At 39.4% G+C, this 19,222-nt stretch overlaps 1 protein-coding gene across 5 annotated transcripts in view; it reads left to right on the plus strand.

Moving 5' to 3' along the window:
- The window catches only part of LOC125697344 (SPHK1 interactor, AKAP domain containing), a 64,097-nt gene that overhangs the window by 33,291 nt on the left and 11,584 nt on the right, over positions 1-19,222 (plus strand). For 3 of the 5 annotated variants that reach the window (XM_048954406.1, XM_048954408.1, XM_048954409.1), the window contains exons 4-7: positions 7,865-7,924; positions 11,697-11,831; positions 13,801-14,056; positions 14,333-18,044. In XM_048954406.1, the coding sequence (XP_048810363.1) occupies positions 7,865-7,924; positions 11,697-11,831; positions 13,801-14,056; positions 14,333-18,044 (4,163 nt within the window). Of the gene's footprint in view, positions 1-7,716; positions 7,925-11,696; positions 11,832-13,800; positions 14,057-14,332; positions 18,045-19,222 lie in introns of all 5 variants that reach the window. The other 2 variants (XM_048954407.1, XM_048954410.1) reach the window with 2 other exon arrangements.

The raw sequence follows: 19,222 nt of genomic DNA on the forward strand, positions 1-19,222 counted from the left end.
AGGTGGGTCAGAAGGAGGCTAGATAACAGTGACAACAAAAAAAGGAAATTTTAAAGTGGAGGAACGCTACAGAATATTAGCTGACACTCAGCAAATTTCAGTTGGCAGTTGTGATCAGTTGGGATCTCTCTCTCCCAGAAATTATAGGACAGTAACTTTTCCTTTATGTGCTTTATAATGTAGGAGTCACAAATCCTACTGTTCTGCTTGAAGAGGTTTGAAAGGAGCGCAAGATGGAAGCTAAAGGAGGATCAAACATTAGGCAATATGAAATTGCATGCACAGGAAAGCTACACACCCTCTTACTTAAAAGAATTCTCATTTCCTTCTCACTAGGATGTGTGTGACTGCGCAGTTACATCTTTAAACAGCTGAGAAATTTGTGAGCAAGCCTGGGTGAGTGCAAAGCCCATCTGCCCTCAGACAGCTATTCTGAATGCCTCCTTACTGCTCAGTTGGCTGCTGGCTGCAGAAGAAAAGCTCCTTTAAAGTACCTAAAATGAGCAGTTTATAACACAGATAAACACACATACCCAGTGACAGAGTGAGAACACAAGGAACATACTAGGGTTGGATGGAGTTTCTTCTATCTTCATGCCTCTTTTTCTATCAGTCCCCAGCTCAGCATCCCTAAGCTTAACTTCTGCTGGAAAAAAACACTTAAATTACACATGGGTGCTTTGCCATGTGTTTTATTCTTCGAAATTCAGGAGTATATAAATTATATACACAAAATACATGTGCCCTGTGAAACAAGTGATCCACTGCAGCTGTTCACACACTGTCCATTTTATCATCACGTTATTAGTGTAGGACTTTTTTTTTTTCCCTAGCATAATAAAGAAAAGCTCACCACCATCTGCGAGAAGCAGGGACAGGGGCTTCTGTGCTGTTGTGAGATTTACTTTCTCAAAGCATCAGCATAAGTCGGAGAATAATCAGGAACTACATGACATAGTATTTCTAAAATTACGTTAAGTGTTGCAGGACACCGGCTCAGGCTGAGGTTTCCAGCTCCTTTTTCAGAAAGATCCAGTCAAATCCTCAACTAAATGCCAAGGTTTCTCATCTCTTTGTTCCTTTATAAATAACATGGGAGCTACAAAAGCCATGACTTCAGTCATCACTGTAGGATCTTCTGAACTTCCTTCTGTCACACAGTAATAAGAGCCCAAATTAGGGGATGATCCTTTTAGCCACAGGGAGCACAGCAGGGAGCCTCACATCCTGTTCATAGAGTTATTCTGTAACTGCAGGCTTAAGAAACCCTTAAGGAGAGCAGATATCTTCCAAATAGAGGCTTGTCTAGGACTAGAAGACAGGTTAGACCAGAAGCATTTTCAGCTTTGTCATTTCTGACATGATAAATTTGAAGCTAGGAAATTCTTGGTTTGTTTTAGAACAAACTCCTTGGACAACCAAGGGGTACTTTTTTTCTCCAGCCACACATACAAGTTGCATTTATATAGCTATGCAGAAAAAACTCAGAGCCTAGAATATAGATAATGATAAAGCTGAGGATCCAAATGACTCATGGGCAGAAAGATCTTTATTTCTGTCTGCTACTGTTTAACTAAGCAGAACAACAATTCTGCAGATGTGTGGACTGGACTGTGAGCTTGTGCAGGTGGGTGAGTGCAGAAGTACAGATACTTTGCCTGACGTGCGTGGACATCAGTGACATTATTGACAGTTCTGATGCTATGGTCTTCTCCTCCAGATACCAACAGATGTTTAACAGACCTTTCATGTTCTCTTCAACTGATGCTGTGCAAACGTGGGTAATCTAATTTTCTAAGACTTTAGGAAGAATCAGTGTCAAATTTGGCAAAATGACATTTCCCACTTAAAATCAAGTAAAGTAGTAAAGCATGAAGTATATGCATTAGGCAGTTTAGAAGAGTTCCTGTCCTGTTTACTAAACAGTGTATCTGGGGAAGATAAATCCTAAATTTTTTTTTTTCTTCTTCATTTTAACTCCCCTAAAAGTTGTTTAAAGGATCTCTGTGAGAAAAGACACTTTATCTTTGCTATTTCATATTGGATTGTGGAAATCAGACTTCAACTAGGGCAAAAGATACACATAATTAGGCAAAACATGGTCTCAAATAGAGGAAATGTGTGCATAAAGATAGCTTGACAAAGTAGTTAATTTTGTTTAATTTATTATTATTATTATTATTTTTAAATAAAGAGGATACCCAGTATTACAGCCACAGTAAAGAAACATAATTGCAGTTTCTGCTTGCCTGTTTACCAACAGTAATAATTTCAGGCATAAATGAGAGCAGTGAAAGAGTAAATTCCAAGTTGAGGGAGGAGCAAATAAAGGAGAAAGGGAAAGAAGGAAATTTCAAAGTTCAGTCAAGCCTTTCTTTCTAATTATGTATTGGCATTTTAGGTTTTGAGAGCATATATTTAAGATGTCAAATCAACTGACTTGATGGATCTTTTTAATGTGAGTGAACAACATATTCTCTGAGAATGGTAGGCATGGTGATTCATGATTTCATTTTCAAAGAAATTTGAGGGATCCGAGATGGTGGTATCTTAGACACTTATTTTATGGATGCTTACACAAAATAATCCTCTAAAAATAGTCAGAGAGCAAGAGAGGACATCACCAAAGTAAACCCTTACTTATGCAAAAGCAGACAGAACTGCAGGCCCACTCCTCTCAGGAACATATTTGGCAACAGAACCTCCTCTGATGGCTCTAATAGGTTTAAATAGAGACAGAAGAGTCCAGTGTCTTCATGCAGCCTTCTCAGCCTTCCACGGCAAGACTCCGTCAGCAGAAAAATAATCATTGGGCTTCAGCTTTTCACAAGCTGAGTGCCAAGCCTTGATGGTACGTGGGATGCAGGTGAGAAGATGATAGAAGGATGAAGGGTGGGCTGCCTTGATCAGGAGACAGACTGTGTGACCACCAGTGCTGAGAGGGAAAAGGAGGAACTATTGCTTCTACCCCACCAGCATTCCTGCTACTCCCGTGCAGCACACAGAGTAGTATCTGACGCACTCAACACGCCATGCAAAGCTACCATTCTGCATGCTAGAGATTAGACTGTAATTTCCAATCATAGCACAGCTTGCAAGGAAACACAGACAGCGTGAGCCCATTTGATAGTTTCTGGATGGCATCTAACATTATTATAGTTCAGGTGTCCAAAGATAAAAGTACCTACATGTCTCATGAATATAGGTGGCACTGGGAGACTGTAAGTGCACTGTATAGATGTGATTTCAAACTCGCCTGCACAACAGAGAAACGAGACATTGCCACAGCTACACCAACATTCTACTGAAGGAAAAACATCCATCAGAGCCTCTCAAGATGCTAAAAAACTAAATTTGAAATATTAGCACAAGTAAGCAGGCTTTTTTACTTTTTTAAGTTCCAGTGCTCACGTAGCCAATCAGAAATTCAGCTGTTTACACAGCACTTCATAAGCACAAGAATGCGTAATGCTTCTTGTTTTAGTCATCTTGTTGCTTCAGAACTCTACCTATTTATAACCTGTGTAACAGCTGGGGCCGAGCTGTCCTGGAATTCATAAAAGTGTGTCTGAGCAGACAGATGCTATGCAAGTCTCCTTCAGCAGAAACAGAGGTCAGTCCTTACAGATTTAGTTTGACATGACTGAAGATGTTGGCAAACCATGTGTTATCTTGATTATAGAACTTCAGGCAGAAATTAAGAGGACAGATTCATGAACCACAATGGGAACAAAGCCTGCAGCAAAAGATTGAGCGAGGGAAGCTGGAGAATTGTCCCTTGGTTTGAAACATGTTTGCTGATTCTGGACTAATTTTTGGCAACTGAAGTTTCAATGATTTCTATGAAATCCTTTCTCTAGAAGCTTCTAAAATTCGGAAGTGCTCTTCTATGAAGTTTTATTTTTGGCTTCCTAGAAGCAGCCCTGTAACTGGCTGATTGTTCTGGTCTGTACTGAGATTTCAGTAAGAAGTGGTAGCCTGCCTGAGCAGGAGGTCAAAGGAAGCAGTCAAAGAAGGAGCAGGACTGGCTTCTGTGCCACCCACAAACTGGTCTCACATCCACACTTATTATTTTGCTCAGGAACAAATCCTCATGGAAAATAATATCCCCTGCAATAGTCTGATTGAACCATAATTTTTCCACGCCAACATCTTTATGCACAGGAAATTGAAAAAGACAAAGTTAATTTAAATATAACTAAATTATTGCATCGATTATGGCTTATTGTTTTAGATTTATCACTACTTTATTCAGACTGGCCCTAAAATGAGATTTCTCAGCTTTGTTAGCTGCCACATTCGTATTATCTAGTCCTCTGAGATTATGCTTGACATTTAAATGGGCAGAGAAGCAAAGGCAGTAAGCAAGCATAATGCCTAGCAAGAACTTAATTTAAGAGGAATAATGTTCACATAAGTCTTTATGGGAATGTACAGAACACAAGCAGCCTCTTTTCAATAAAGACCTACCAAGCCTAAATATTAAAAAAAAAAAAAGTTTCCTAGGATCCCCAAAATTACGAAAAGATTTAATTAATCATTATTGAAAGGGTAACCTCATAACCCTTTAGAGCACTTATTAAGAAATCATCTTTTTCGTATTTTCTTTGACTTCCTAAAAAAAAAAATTAATCATAGTTGAAATTCCATAGAAATTACAGGATTCAAGAAGTGTCATTTTTAAGGAACAGTCAGCTTAATACTTAAGGGGCCCATGCAGCAAACTACAGAACAAAGCGCTCCAAGTGCTTTCATTTAGCTTCACATTGGAATAATTCATTCAAGCAAAAATGAACGCAAGGAGGCCTTGCAGATCAGCGCTTTGATAAGTATCAAAACAAGCGATCTTCAAAGAAAACCTAAAAATTGATGTCTGCATTGCTAGAATTGCTAGCAAAAGACTTTTTGTTGTTGTTTTTGCCATTGTAATAATTGTAAAAAAAAAAAAATAAAAAAGTAAATGTCATTGGTCATTTTCAAAGAGGAAAAAATTACTGAAAATTTCTTGTCAAAATACATTGCCACTCCTTCTCTGTTTCCTGCGAGTTACAGTTTGCTTCAACTCAGACAAATGAAGTAAAGCAATATTTTTATCTTGAGCTTTTGTTGACTTCAGCTCCAAAGGGAGACCAACGTGCAGCTGTACTTCCTACAGAACAGATAGGACAGCTTATCAAAAACAAAGTATTGCTCTCACGTGAGCAACTAGGATTTCCACCCTGAAAACATAACTGGACTGAAGGTATATTATATGTAACTATTAGGTAAGCAGAAAGTGGAGTTATTTTTCAAGCTAGTCTAATCTTCAAGCACTTCTAATAACTAATCAAGCATCTCCAAGAACAAATATCCTTACAGTGAATTTCCCAGACTGCAGCAGTGCTGCAGAACCTCCTAGGATGGAGCTGTACAGATAATATATGATGAAACGATCGTCTAGCCCCCCCCCACTTGCTCAAAGTGGGGCTACTCTCCAAACAAACAGTAAAAAAGAAACAAACTCACACACACATAGAAAGTAAATCAGTCCTTCAGCCTTTCACTGGTGTGAAACTACTTCTGTGTAATTAATTGCCCACAATTAAACCTGTAAAATCCATACAACAGGAAAATGCTAAGAGATGACACTGACAAGACTGTGACAAATCAATGTCAACAGAAGTTGACAAGTGTATTTAGAAACTGGATTCAGTACTGATGTGCATTACATAATCATTTCATTGGATTCTGAAAAATTAAAATGATGACACAAACAGAATATGACTGAGTAATGAATACTCCTGCACATATTGTTTCTTCCTGAGGCATCAGTGAGTTACTTGCCATCCATACCACGTGAAGCAGATTATTTTTGGCTGTGTGGAACAAACACATGTTTAGTGTAACAGTCTGCACCAGTGCTAGAAGTATTTGTGTATAACACAGGATTGTGTAAGATGGCTAGATAGCAAATGACAATGCTCAGCTTACAAGAGTCTTTGGCAAGGATGTACATTCACAACTGCTCCAACAGAGATTTTACACAAAGCCTTTGCACCTAATCCAGTGCAAAATTAGACCTCTCTGGGCCTTTGAAGCAAAGCTCCTAAGCAAGAGCCTTGCCTTCAGCACAGCTGTGAGTGTTCTGGAGGTCTAGAAACCAGACATACACCTCCCAGTGCTCTCCCTCAGCTGCCAAACAAAGGGTGTCCTGAGCACAAGCCCTGCCATGCACCTGCAGTCATACAACCACGTATCACTGGAGCTTTTGTGTGTACCAAAGCAGGTCTGCACCACCTGCATGCAGAATGACCACGTGCAAAATCCCAGTTGAAAGAGAATTTTTTTCTGTATAAGAAATTGTAGTATGTTCAGAGCATTATGCAGCTACCACACTGTATTGCTAACGGGTTTTTTAATACGCTCTGGTTTTGACATTTTTGTAACTATTTCTTAAAACTTAGCCAGCCATAAAACACAGACGAAAGTGGCACACCATGACTGTTGACAATGTCAGACAGATAAATACATTTTCTCTAAATTGAAGAGGTGTTGAAAACATATGTTTTTGAGTTCACATGAAGATGCATTAAGTCATTAAACCATTCTAAAGGGCAGAAAGCTTGCTTTCTGAGTTTTGGGTTCTTTTGGTTCACAAGAGGAGGTCTGGCTGGATCTTTCCATCCGCTGTGCTAGCTGTTAGTGCAGATGGTCATAATCTGTACATATGGTGCGTGCATATATAAACCGAAATCAGCGTTGTCTCGGGTTATAAGCAGGCACACAGAATGAGCTCGGATGCCTGACACAAGAATATTGGTAAAGGATATAATTCAGAGCATTTTACTTTTCTAGGGGAATTTCACATGGAGCTCGGGAAATAAATATTTGCTGGAGGGCGGGGGAGAGGAAACAACTCTCAGCTCAGAAAACACAAAACCTGGATCACGAATTTGTTTGGAATCAGGTTTTGGCTTTAGCTCAGCCCTGAATCTGTGCCAGACTTTGGTTTAAACTGAAACAACCCTAAAATTTCCCAAACTCCTGATGAGTAGCTACAACACCCAGAAGCAATACAGTTATCCTGACTTTGAAGTTCATGCTTTTAACTCAGAAAGAAAGCTGGAGGAGAGGATTCTATTTCTGAAAGAGAAAATGGCTTTCTAGTCACGTAAAGAAAAAAAAAAACAAAACCATCTTCAGAAGTTAAGTGACCTTCAGATCTGAAGTTGCTATTTAAGCCAATCTTTCTACCATTAAATGGTTGTTGAAACTGATGGTGATTTGAGAAGGAACGTAGTTAAAAACCGTACATTCCAATGAATCATGGGTAAATCTAACAGATAGGAAGCTGTTCTGCCACCTGTTGTAGTACCTGGTTAGCGCCACTGAAAACTTCTACTCATGAAGCATGGTTAAAAAAAAAAAAAAGAGCTTCCATAAAGCCCCACACTTCTCCCTTATTTGAGAAAAACTATAGGAGACATTCACAACTTACACATATACCAGTGTTTGCACTTATTAAACATTTAGCAGCACATCGCTGAAAAAAATTCACAGGAAAAGCAAGACATGAAGAATTCATCTGATATGAGCAAATACATTTTTAACATTTCCTTTATCTCTGTGTAGCTTCTGCAATACAGCTTATTGGAAATATTTGCCCATTCATCAGAAAAGCTAACTGTCGGAACAGAAAATCATGGCTCTTCCTTCTAACTCTTTTTTCTTTCTTAGTGTCTGCTCTGCTATTCTCCTTGCTAGACTCTTCTGCTATGAAAAAGTCTCACATACTCAGCTGCAAGAGTAGAAAAGAAACGTGTATTGACTTTGAAAGGATTACTGCCATTCTTGCATGACTAAGCTTCTACTTTTCTTATTACAGGTTTGTTTTGTGAATTTAGATGCAAACAGAGATGATTGCAGTAATGAACAAGTAAAACAGGTAACAGTTAAGGTTCTAATAGCATGTACAGTGGGTATATATATGCCAGGACTTTCCAAAACAAGCCCAGAGCAACGTTCTATGGGCAAATCAAATCCAAACTTTAACTTTTACAGAAAGCAATGTATCAAGAATCTTGTATCGTTTTAACACCTACCTTATTCCCATTCTAGAAACAGCTACTATATTATCACAGCCTATGAATTGACAGCATTTATCCTTTCAGTGGACTTCTTGCTCAGCTTCAGTTTTGTCAGAGAAACGAATAAGGATGTATCATACATCCAGTTATTTAATTTTATACAGTACTAAGTCAAAATCATTTCTGAAGTCAATCCTTGCTACTGCCAAAATTCTGACACTTCAATCAACTGACCTATTTCACTCAAACTGCAGGCGGTTTGAAGGAAGGACTAGATAAAACAAAACAAAGTGTGTTTGACCTGTTTTAACTGAAAGTTTGGAGGGATAGAAAAAGGAATTACACAGGCTGCTCTAGAAGTAGTGCCTCCTATCTGTTTTCTTGGAAACTACAGCAGATGCAAAGGGCAACATAACACTATTTGATAGAACAAATACTCAGCTACAGAACACTGTTTTTCAGCAGTCATTGCCATTAGCTATGCATTTTTGCCAGCGATGAAGAAGAGCCTATATGCTGCACTCAGAAATCTGCACCATTTACAGTGACCATTTCACAGCCGCTATAATAGTATCATTACTAGGAAAATGTTGTCCACACAATCCGTCTTTGTGCAAGCCAGAAGGCACCATAAATAGTGGATGTGGTATCAGCCAAGAGTGGCAGCATTCTTCATGATCTTAAATTGGAACGGGGCCTGGCATTATCACGATGCAAGAGAGATTCTCTTCTTCTCTAGCCTGATACCAGAAGTTTGAGCTTTCAGCTTTATCAGCATCAAGGTTCCAGGAAATCAAGAAGGATCACCCCTTTCCTACACAGAAAGATAGTGCACTTCACTTTACCTGCTGAGGGCTGCATCTGGAATTTTTTTTCTTCGATGGAGAATTCATGTGTCACCATTTTACAGACTGCCACTTCGATTCCAGATCATAATCGTGACACTGCATCCCATCACTGGTAATGATGCAATCCAGGAAACCGTCATCTTCAGCCTTGTATTGGTTCAGTAGGTCCTGGCAAACTTACATAGTGTTCTTTCTGTTCCTGTGTGAGCACTTGTGGGACACACGTGGTGCAAACTTCATGATGTTCCAAGTGTTTCCACCACCATTTCCAATGTAGATATTCAGCTCTACACACAGCTTCCGGGCTGCAATCCACCAATTCACAAGGATGAAGTGATGGAGATGGTCTTCATTTTGTGGTGCAACAGCTGTACATGACCATCCAGACTATGCCTTGCCTTTTTTGTTGCTCTCACCACTGCTGAAATGTACCACCCACCCCTCTCCATAAATGCCTGGCAAGTGTAAATGAATGTCAGTGAGTGCCATTTTTTCTGCATGAAGGAATTCAGTAACACATCTTTGCTTCGTAGGCACTTCTGTCAGACACCATTTTGTTTGACTGCCCCTCTGCTGCCATCTGTCACACCGCAACAAGGTGTAACAGAATATTGGCAGGAGGTTCAACCTCTACCACCAACATCTCCCTCTAAGATTGTAGGCCAACATAATAAAAGAGGAGGCATTACTTCCAGAGCAGCCCTTGTATATAATTATTATGATATATAAACATAATATATGCATAAGGAAAAAAGTTTAGTCAATTTACAGGTCCTAAGATGAAACACATCATGATACACTACTTAAATGCATGTACTTATACTTATAAGAAGTCCTGAAATCAGAGGAGTCGTATTTTAAATAATCAGTTTTGAACTTCAACCTCCTTTATCAGTTCATTTTATCATTCTGGCTTGGTGCCTGAAATCAACTAGCTTATAGCAGCAGTCTGTGGTAAGTGACCAAAGGGTGGGCTTCCTGACTGTCCAGGGAGACCCTCAGTAAAGTATTCAGGTTCATCTGTGGAACCATTTTAGAACGTAGAAGGACAACCAACACAGGGACCTAGCTACATCCTGCAAGTCATAAATTAGCAGGAACTGTTTTTCTATACTATTTTCTATGTCCTGAGTCTGTGTGAATTCAGATGTCAAAATAAATACAGCTTCTTGCAGCAGGAAGATTTTTCTGTTGCATCAGTGAGTAACTGCAGAACAGACAGGTTTAATTTTACTGAATCTACAGGAATAACTGCTTTTTAATGAGCAATGCTTTCACTGCAACTTAAAGTGTTTGAGGAATAAAAGCTATAGGAAATGAGAACTAAGAAAACATCAAAACATCTCATACTCAATCTTAAAAGCTAGATAACCATGTAAAGGCAAGTTAAGCTAGCTGTATGCAGCTACTCTTTCTTTTTTTCTTCTCATAACCAAAATGCAAGGTGCTGAAGTAAAAGATATTCAGAAGTGTGATGATTTAATACCTAAAAAAATCTGATAAAAATGCAGAAATTTAGGCAGAAGCCAGATACGTAAAAAAATGTATGTCATAACTGAAAGGTTATAATTTAAAAAAATAAGAAAAGATGAAAACTTTTCTGTGCTATAGTGGAAAGTCAAACTGAATTGAAACACTGAATTTAGTTATGATAAATATGAATATTTTGCCTCATCTGAAGATCAGTGTACTTAGTGAATTGCTCCCCAAAGTTGAATTTGAATTGCTAAGCCAGGAATTCATATCTGGTTTAATTCACTCTGAGGAGAAATAATAGTACTGCAAGTTAATCATTTTGTAGGTGAGAAGGAAGTAATCAGGTATCACTGAATTGCACAGTAACTAAAGCGTGGGACTGGATACCTGGGGACTGTGTTCCCTTAATGGCTTCGCCATTTAATAAGTTGTGTTCATGTAAAAAACAAAAAAAGAGCCTGTATTTAGCCCCTCTGTTAGAGGGTTATCCTTGATTTATTGTTTATAAAGCACACTGAGATCCACGGCCAAAAAGACCTGCTTTAAAAATACTTGCAGTTATTATCCTCCTGAGCTGGGCTCTGTACACTAACAAACACAGATCTCCCACCATGGCAGTGGGAACTTCTAGCAGAATGGAGGTGCAGATCTCCTGTGTTACAAAGCATCACTGATGTTATTGTTACTGCCATCTTTGGCCATAGCAAATAAATAACAGGACAGAAAGTGATGGCATTATTTTAAATGAAAGGTCGTGCCCTCTGAAGCAGCAAAGAAGTGCACAGTCCATCTATGTTTTCAATGCTTTTGTTACTCCACATTTAGTATTGCTCTAGTTTGATTAGTGATTTTCAACTAAAATTTCCCTCTGGTTTCTTGCTTTTATGCCTGGAGGAAAATAAAGCATTACTCTATTCTCCTTACAACAGTTACTGTCAAAACTGGAAAAGATTCAGTAACAGATACACTGTTCTCAGTCTCTCAAAAACTTTCTAGGAACACAAGGCAAAGCGTTTAGATGCGCAAAGACAATCAAGCTGTTCAATACATGACAGCATTAAGAAATGGCAGATTGTGCCACTGGACTGTTGGGCAGAATTTATGCTAACCCAGTGGTCATGGCCTGATGGCTCAAAAGAAGGAGCGTGCATTTTAACACTGCCAGTTCTACTTATGATGAACTCAAAGTAGCAAGTTTAAGCTTTCTGAAGGAATGCTGAAGTGCTATTTCATTTCTATATTTGTAGATATAATTATGCAACTCAGACTTCATTACCTGAGAGCAAAATTTCTTTTCATTCTACAGAAATTGATCAGCATCTCTCCAAACCTCCCTAAACTCATCAGTTCTATGAATGTACAACCACCAAAGGAAAATGAAATAGTCCTGCTGAGCGGATTAACATCAGGAAATCTTCAGGCTGATTATGAAGTTCCCCAGGTAGGAATCAAATCATCCTTTAGTAGAATATCACAGCTGTGAAGGAAGGAATTTGGAAACTGGAAAAAAAGAGAGTCCTTTCCGAGTGGACTGTATAGACGTTTAAAAACTGAGTGGGAGCTGGAAACAAAAAATAGATGTGACTACAAGAAATTAAGCATCTAAAGGAAGAGGACAAAGATAAGAGATCCCTCTAGATCCTGCAGATGTCTGGTTTGCAGCTGATAATGCTACAAGACATTAACAGCTGATAGGGAAAGGAGAAAGATGCAATACTGTTTCCATACACATAGCTGCATCAGGGCACAGCTCCTCCAGCCTCCTGTTCAAGTGAAGTCTTGCTGCCTCCTGTTTTTATGCCCAATCCATCTTGTCCCACACAGCCAAATCAAAAAAGAGCTGACAGTAGGACTTGAAGATCCTGGAGACTTCCCTAAGCCTCACTGTTACAGTGGAAAATATCAAGATACATTGACTATATCAGAGCTCATTTAACTTCTGTCAATGTAAAAAAAATAATAATAATAAATGCATTAATTAAAATTTAAAGGAGCTGAAAGTTCTCATTCTAGCTCTTGCTATTGCCAGTGAAATTCTCCATATCTGAAATTGCAGGCCAGAAATTCCTCCTACAGGCACCATGAAGAAATGATTACATTTCTTTAAAAGCATTTCAACACACGATTTCCAGAGGCTTAACTCATTATAAGTCTTCCACTCTTTTCCATTTTTAACATGCTTTTTTTTTTTTTTTTTTTAAAAACATGCCTACATGAAGAAAAAGAGTGAACAGTTCTTGGATAGTTTAGGTTGGGTTCTGATTTCATTAGTCTAAGTATGAATTGGGAATAATTTCATTAAAATTGTAGAGATGTCCTGGAGTATAAAATTGTCTCAGCAAACTTTAAAGCAGTAGGTAAATGCAGTTTTGTCTGCAGGAAAAAAAAGCAAAATTTAAGACTAACCTAAATTTGTTTTTGTTTTTTTTAAATGAGTAGAGGTTTTGTATTGAGGTGGGGTGAGATTTATTGGCTAGACAAGCAAATGCTGTGTTGATCCTTGTTATTTGCTCAGCTCTCCAGAGAATTTCATTTGTAAAGAGAGCTGCATCATTTTCATGGGGTTTCTTGAGTTAAGGCATGAAATTACAACCCGCAAAAAATTGGTTTTGCTTGACAGTGCATCCCATAGCACAAACATAGTGTCATGCAAGGATATTAACAACTTAGCTTTGTGGTCATATAAACATCCAGCACTCCTGATATCCATAAAACAAGGATAACAAATTATTTTCCCTCAATTTCTTTTCCCACCTTCCTCCTTAATTGTACACCTTCACTGACAAAGATTTTTTTTATGTAAAGGTTCAACACGGTGCTTTCAATTGGAGGTTATGCTGGTCTAAAGTAATAGGGTTTGGGGCAAATAAAGAACAAGAGGGAGAGGAAAATAAATTGCTGTTTTTAAATAGTTCCTAAGGATACCTGAAGGTGACCTGCTCCTTATTTCACCAGCCAGTACGAACAAGGCTGCCTTGAGAACAAGCAAAGCAGCAGAAATTATCCTGAAAAGCAATTCATGCCTACAAACAATTCCCTCCAGAGAGAGGTAATAGTAGGTGGTGTGAGGGCTGTAGTAATGGTGTGCCGGTAGCCAACTCCAACATAGCTAAAAGCAAGACTGTCATTAAAATAAGAGGCTGATTGAAAAAAAAACTTGGTGATATCAACAAAATAAGGGCACTCCTGTGATACAGCTGGGTTCTGTACTAAAATGCTTGTGTAACAGAAGATGCCAATCCAAATGGTCTTATTTTGGCATATATGTAACTGCACACTGTGTTAGAATCTAAATGACAAATCGGATTGCATCTTTGCAACAGAACATTCCTGAGATTTTTCTAGAGGAAAGCATAAAGCAAGTTCTATTTTTTAATTAAATAACTCTTTGAGATTCTTTTCCCCTCTAGTGTCCTTGGCAAGCAGATGTCTGCTTGGTTCAGTGTGCAAAGGGAGACAGGAAGAACAGTGCAAGCTGCATCATCTTCGAAATAAACAAGTTTCTGATTGGGCTTGAGCTTGTTCAGGAGAGACAGCTGCAGATAGAAGCTCATGTCTCAAAGCCTGAGGACGACACAAACTGCTCAGTGTCCTCAATAGAAGAAGATTTCCTCACAGCATCTGAGCATCTCGAGGAGGAAAACGAGGCTGATGAATATAAAACTGGTAAAAGCAATGAGGCCGAGTGTAATTCTGCTATTGTTCATTGGCAGAACAGCCATGGCAATTGTTACAGAAATTGCACTTCATGTTAATTTATGCATGTATTTATATGTAATTTAGAAAAAGGATAGCCATTCATACTTTTAAATTGTAGTTCAGACAGAAGGATAATTGTTTGTATAGCAATTTTACAGAGCAGTAATGTATTAGTTACGCAGCTATTTTTGTTTTAAAGATACAGGGTACTCTGCAAAGACTAACATCTTACTTTTCTTTCAGCAGCCCATGAAAAAATAAGTGTTTCAGAAGCATCTTCTGATGTCAGAAAAAATAAAGGAAAAGGATTTGAAAGTCTCCACTGCAGAAAAGCCAGGTTGCCATTAATTCTTGAGGGGAATTGCATTAATGAAGATAATACAGCTAGTAAAGTCTCTGAAGCCGTACATATTGTGGCAGAAGATGGCACCTCACAACCTGAAGATAAGCCAGAGCAGGACATCCTGTGTCAAAAGGAATTAGTGGGAAGAGCTACATCATCTCTCAGTACTGAGGATTCCTGCTCAGTGAGTGTATTAGATGCATCTTTAACCAAAATGGCTAAAGAAGAGCTGGGGCCTCTTTATGACTCTACAGCAAAACCCAACAGTAAGGCAGAGGTAGAGGATTGTGCAGGTGTTAGGAAAAGCGACCCTCCCTTGCAAAACAAGCAAGCAGCTACAGGTCAGTATGCTACAAATTTAGCAGAATCTGTTCTGCAAGATGCATTCATTAGACTATCACAGTCTCAACCCACTTTCAGTGAGGAGGCTGCAGTCAGCATCTCCGTAGGAAGCTCCTGCAAGTCAAAAGATGCATCTGCTTCTCGATCATGGAATGAACTTCCAAAGATTGTCATAGTGCAGAGTCCAGACAGCAGTGAGAATGTGCCAGAGTGGCCAGGGTCTGCCTTCCCAAACCTGTGCCACTGGACTGAAACAGAAAGCTCTGAAGTTTCAGATTACTTCGAAGACGACCATTCAAACAGACACAGCCAGAGTGCACTGGAGATGGCTCTGGCTTGTGCAGCAACTGTCATTGGAACCATTTCAAGTCCACAGGCAGCAGAAAAATTCAGAAGGGATCAAGAAGCTGCAGACTCTAAAAGCGAAACAGGTGATAATGAAGATCTACACACAGATTCTTCACAGCTACTTGAAGACTGCACTAGCACAGAATATTCATTTCCATCTGCACTGTGTGGCATGACTCAAGTAGCAAGTGCTGTAGCAGTCTGTGGTCTGGGAGAAACAAAGGAAGAGAAGTACCCTGCAACTTCGAGTGGGCTGCTGTCTGCAGCTCAGACTTCTGCAGCCATTACTCTTCATTGTAGCATAGCTGTAGGAAGCAGCATGGAAAAGCTGAATGATAGCATTGCAGAGGCCCTTCTCAAAGAGGCATCAATAATTTTGACAAAACCCAATACATACAAAAATGTAGGGCATTTTATGGAATCCATAAATGGAAGAATTATTGAAACAGCAGCAAGGCCACGGATTCCACACTCCGATGAAGTAATCAGAGATGAACTGGCACAAAATTTATCCAATATTATTCTACGACATTCTATTGAAGAGGTCAGAAAGAAAAGAGAGCTACAGTCCCGTTCAGAAAACAGCTCAAGTACACAAGACATTTTCATGGAGACTGCCAATGAGTTGCTTTTTAACGTGATATATTTCACTTGCAAGAAGATAAACGACATAAGACAAGTTGAAGAGTGTTCTCCTCTCTTTTCTGAAGGCCTGAAAGGCAAGAAGGTAACCAGAGTAGAAGAATGGCCAACACAGGCAACTGCATGTGAAACATCACACAGACCCCTTGATCATTCTGCTATTAAGCCATTTGGTACATCCTACAATGCTAGCAGAGACACTGAAAATGGTATCAACGTGAAGAAAGTTAGCATGAGAGATGCAAATAGCAATGAAAGTGCCACCCTGAATTCAGAGCTAACAAGTAAAGCTATTGGGCATAATGCACTTGTTGCAAAAACATCTCCCAAGAAAAGATACCTGAAAAGAACCACACGAGACTGTTACAAGTCCCCAAATCAGGGTAACATTCAGAAGAAGAGAGACTACAGATCATTTTCAGACAGAGAAAGTACCTTTGCAAACAGTGAATGCAGGCATGGTGTTCAGGAGCAACTGTCTTCCAGTGTCGCCATGAATGCAGAAAACCAGGCCAAACATAAGTGTGATGCTGTGCTAAGTGATGAAGTCCAAGTTAGCTTGTCTTTGTTAGGAAACCACGTCTTACTTCCTTCTCAACCTGCACTACAAGTGAAAAATACAAGAGACAAATACTGTATAACAGATTTTGCAGAAGAATTGGCAGAAACAGTGGTCTCTATGGCAACAGAAATAGCTGCCATTTGTCTTGAAAATTCAAATGGAAAGCAGCCCTGGTTCTGTGCATGGAAGAGAGGCAATGAATATCTGGTGACCCAGAGTATATCATGCAGAACTATGAAAAGGAAAAAGGAAACCCATGCTAATGGCTCAGTTGTTCGGAAGCATAGGGCACCTCGGCTTAGTGAGATCAAAAGAAAGACAGATGAGCATCCCGAGCTGAAGGAAAGGTTGATGAATCGAGTAGTAGATGAATCTATAAACCTGGAGGACACACCAGATTCTGTCAATATCTTTGCAAATGAAGTGGCTGCAAAGATCATGAACCTCACTGAACTCTCCGTGGTTGACAGCATCTGGCAAGGTCCAAACCATCCCAGGAACAGGCTGCACTGTGAAAGATGGAGCCGAGCCAAGGCGTCAAGCTGTGAAAGCATACCAGAGGAGGATACAGATTCCAAGGCCTCTGTCAATACTCTAGGCCTAATGAATGCCTTTGGTCAGCCTGTGAGCCAGACAAGTTCCGTCTCAAAGCAATCTAGCTGTGAAAGCATTACAGATGAGTTTTCAAGATTCATGGTGAACCAAATGGAAAATGAAGGAAGAGGCTTTGATTTATTACTAGATTATTATGCAGGAAAAAATGCAAACAACATCTTGACTTCTGCTTTGCAACAGGTTGCTAAGAAAAACGGTCATCTTAACGTACGACCAAGTTGCCCATCTAAGCAGTCCAGCACAGAAAGCATAACAGAAGAGTTTTACAGGTACATGCTGAAAGAAATAGAAAAGGAAAATAAAGATAATGCATCTTCCCCTCGGAATTCAAAGGACTGGTGTGGCAGTTTGCTACCACCCTCCCTGCGATCACCTTTTTGCTTTAGACAGTCCTCAGTGCCTGATGGCAGATCATCAGGTTCTAGACTGACAGTTAACATCCCAGTCAAAGCAAATTCATTAGATGGATTTGCCCAGCATCACCAGGATTCCTTAAGTGTACAGCCAGTCAGTACAGTGGCTTCTTCAGGTCTTTGCAAGTCTGACTCATGCCTGTACCAAAGATGCAAGACTGACCAGATAACAGATATGTTGATTCATGAGACGTGGGCAAGCTCTATTGAATCTCTAATGCGCAAAAACAAAATCATAACAGATGAGGCAGAGGTTGCAGAGGCAGATCATTTTCACAGCGATTCCCCACCACATGTGCAACAGTATGCGAACAGACTGGCTGCAAATATTGTTGAAAGTGGTAAAAATTTAATTGTTGTCCAGCAGGATGCCTTTGATTCTGCAAGCCAAGAACACATGCTGGAAAGCAAACATCCCCAGAGTGCAACTCGGATTCAAGTAGAACCCAAAAGGGATGAAATAAATTTGGATGAGCAGAAGGAGCACGTGAAGAACCCTGAATGCCTCCCTGCAGGTCAGCACAGGGAAGTGCCTTTAATTCAAATAGAAACTGATCAACGAGATGAGTCAGATAAAGACTCTGAGTCCTTAACTCTACATGAACTTTCTGAAAGGGAGCATCAAGGCAAGGAAAAGCCTCCAGAAGCTTATACTGGGAAGCACATGGTTTCCAGTACCCTACTGAATAGGTAGGTGACCAAACAACAAAACAGCACGTTGCTTTGGTGTTTAATTTCCCAGTGAAAATTAGCTTGGTGATGGCAGAAAGTAAGGGAAGAATCACTGTGGAAGAAATAACCAGAGTAGAATATCTCTACATATCCTCAAATTACATAAAAGCACCAAGTGACACATCAGTACTAATTTGTGTAGCAAACATATGCTGAATATAACTGTGTTATGGCTCTGAGGTTCAAAACTAATACTGTATTAATGAGCAAGTTTTCCCTAACAGATACCTAAGTCTTCCTTAAATCAAGACAGGACAGATTTAAAAAGTTGAGCTTTCATTTGACATTTGTTGATATCTCAATTTAAGAAAAAAGTTAAAAATTAGGGCAAACGTGGAACAGAAGATAACTGAGTAAGAGGTGAAGATCTCTACTGTGCTTATGTTACTGATGTTTTGTGTTCCTGGAAACACAACCAGACTTCAGAGAACTTGAAGTTCAGCTTTGTGCTTGCAGTTTGGAAGAAAAATTAAAATTCTTTAACACAGGCAGAAAAAAAAAAAAATAAAATTAAAAGCACCCTTCAACTACCAGCCTTCAACTTCCTGGCCAGTATTCAAATAAAGGGTAAAATTTCATTTCAGGGAGTCCATACCATGGCCTACCACCCTCTTGTTACAGCTGTACTCCTGTTGAAGAATTTACATCTTTGGTTAAGGCAGAAAGAGCACAGTGGAAGTGCAGAAGATTGCTATGGATGTTGTGAGGTTAAGAACAAGACAGTCTCTCAAGACATTACCTATTTTTAACTGTACCTCTTAATCATATTTATTACTTAAACGGTAACTAAGCTGCCTATCACTTGGAGATTTTCAGCACCCCATTATCTCAGAGTGCTAGAAAGATGCTTGTGTTCAAAACCATTCTGACAAAACTCTACTTGAAGTGAGAAAGCACATACTTCTCTGTCTGTGGCAGCAATTAGGTGGATAATTACAACAGTCTAAATTCTTTCATACTGGCTCCCTCCCACTCACCTTCCTCTTCCTTCAAGCGTAACCTGCTTTTAAAATACATTTAGAAATCTGTCTATTTGAATCTGTTTGAAAATGGAGTTATTTCCTGCACAGTTTATGAGCCATTTACTAATGTGCTCCTACAAGGTCATTAGTCCCACAGAAATCTCACATGTGGGA

This window comes from Lagopus muta, chromosome 9 (assembly GCF_023343835.1).
Source record: "Lagopus muta isolate bLagMut1 chromosome 9, bLagMut1 primary, whole genome shotgun sequence".
Taxonomy (NCBI): Eukaryota; Metazoa; Chordata; class Aves; order Galliformes; family Phasianidae; genus Lagopus; species Lagopus muta.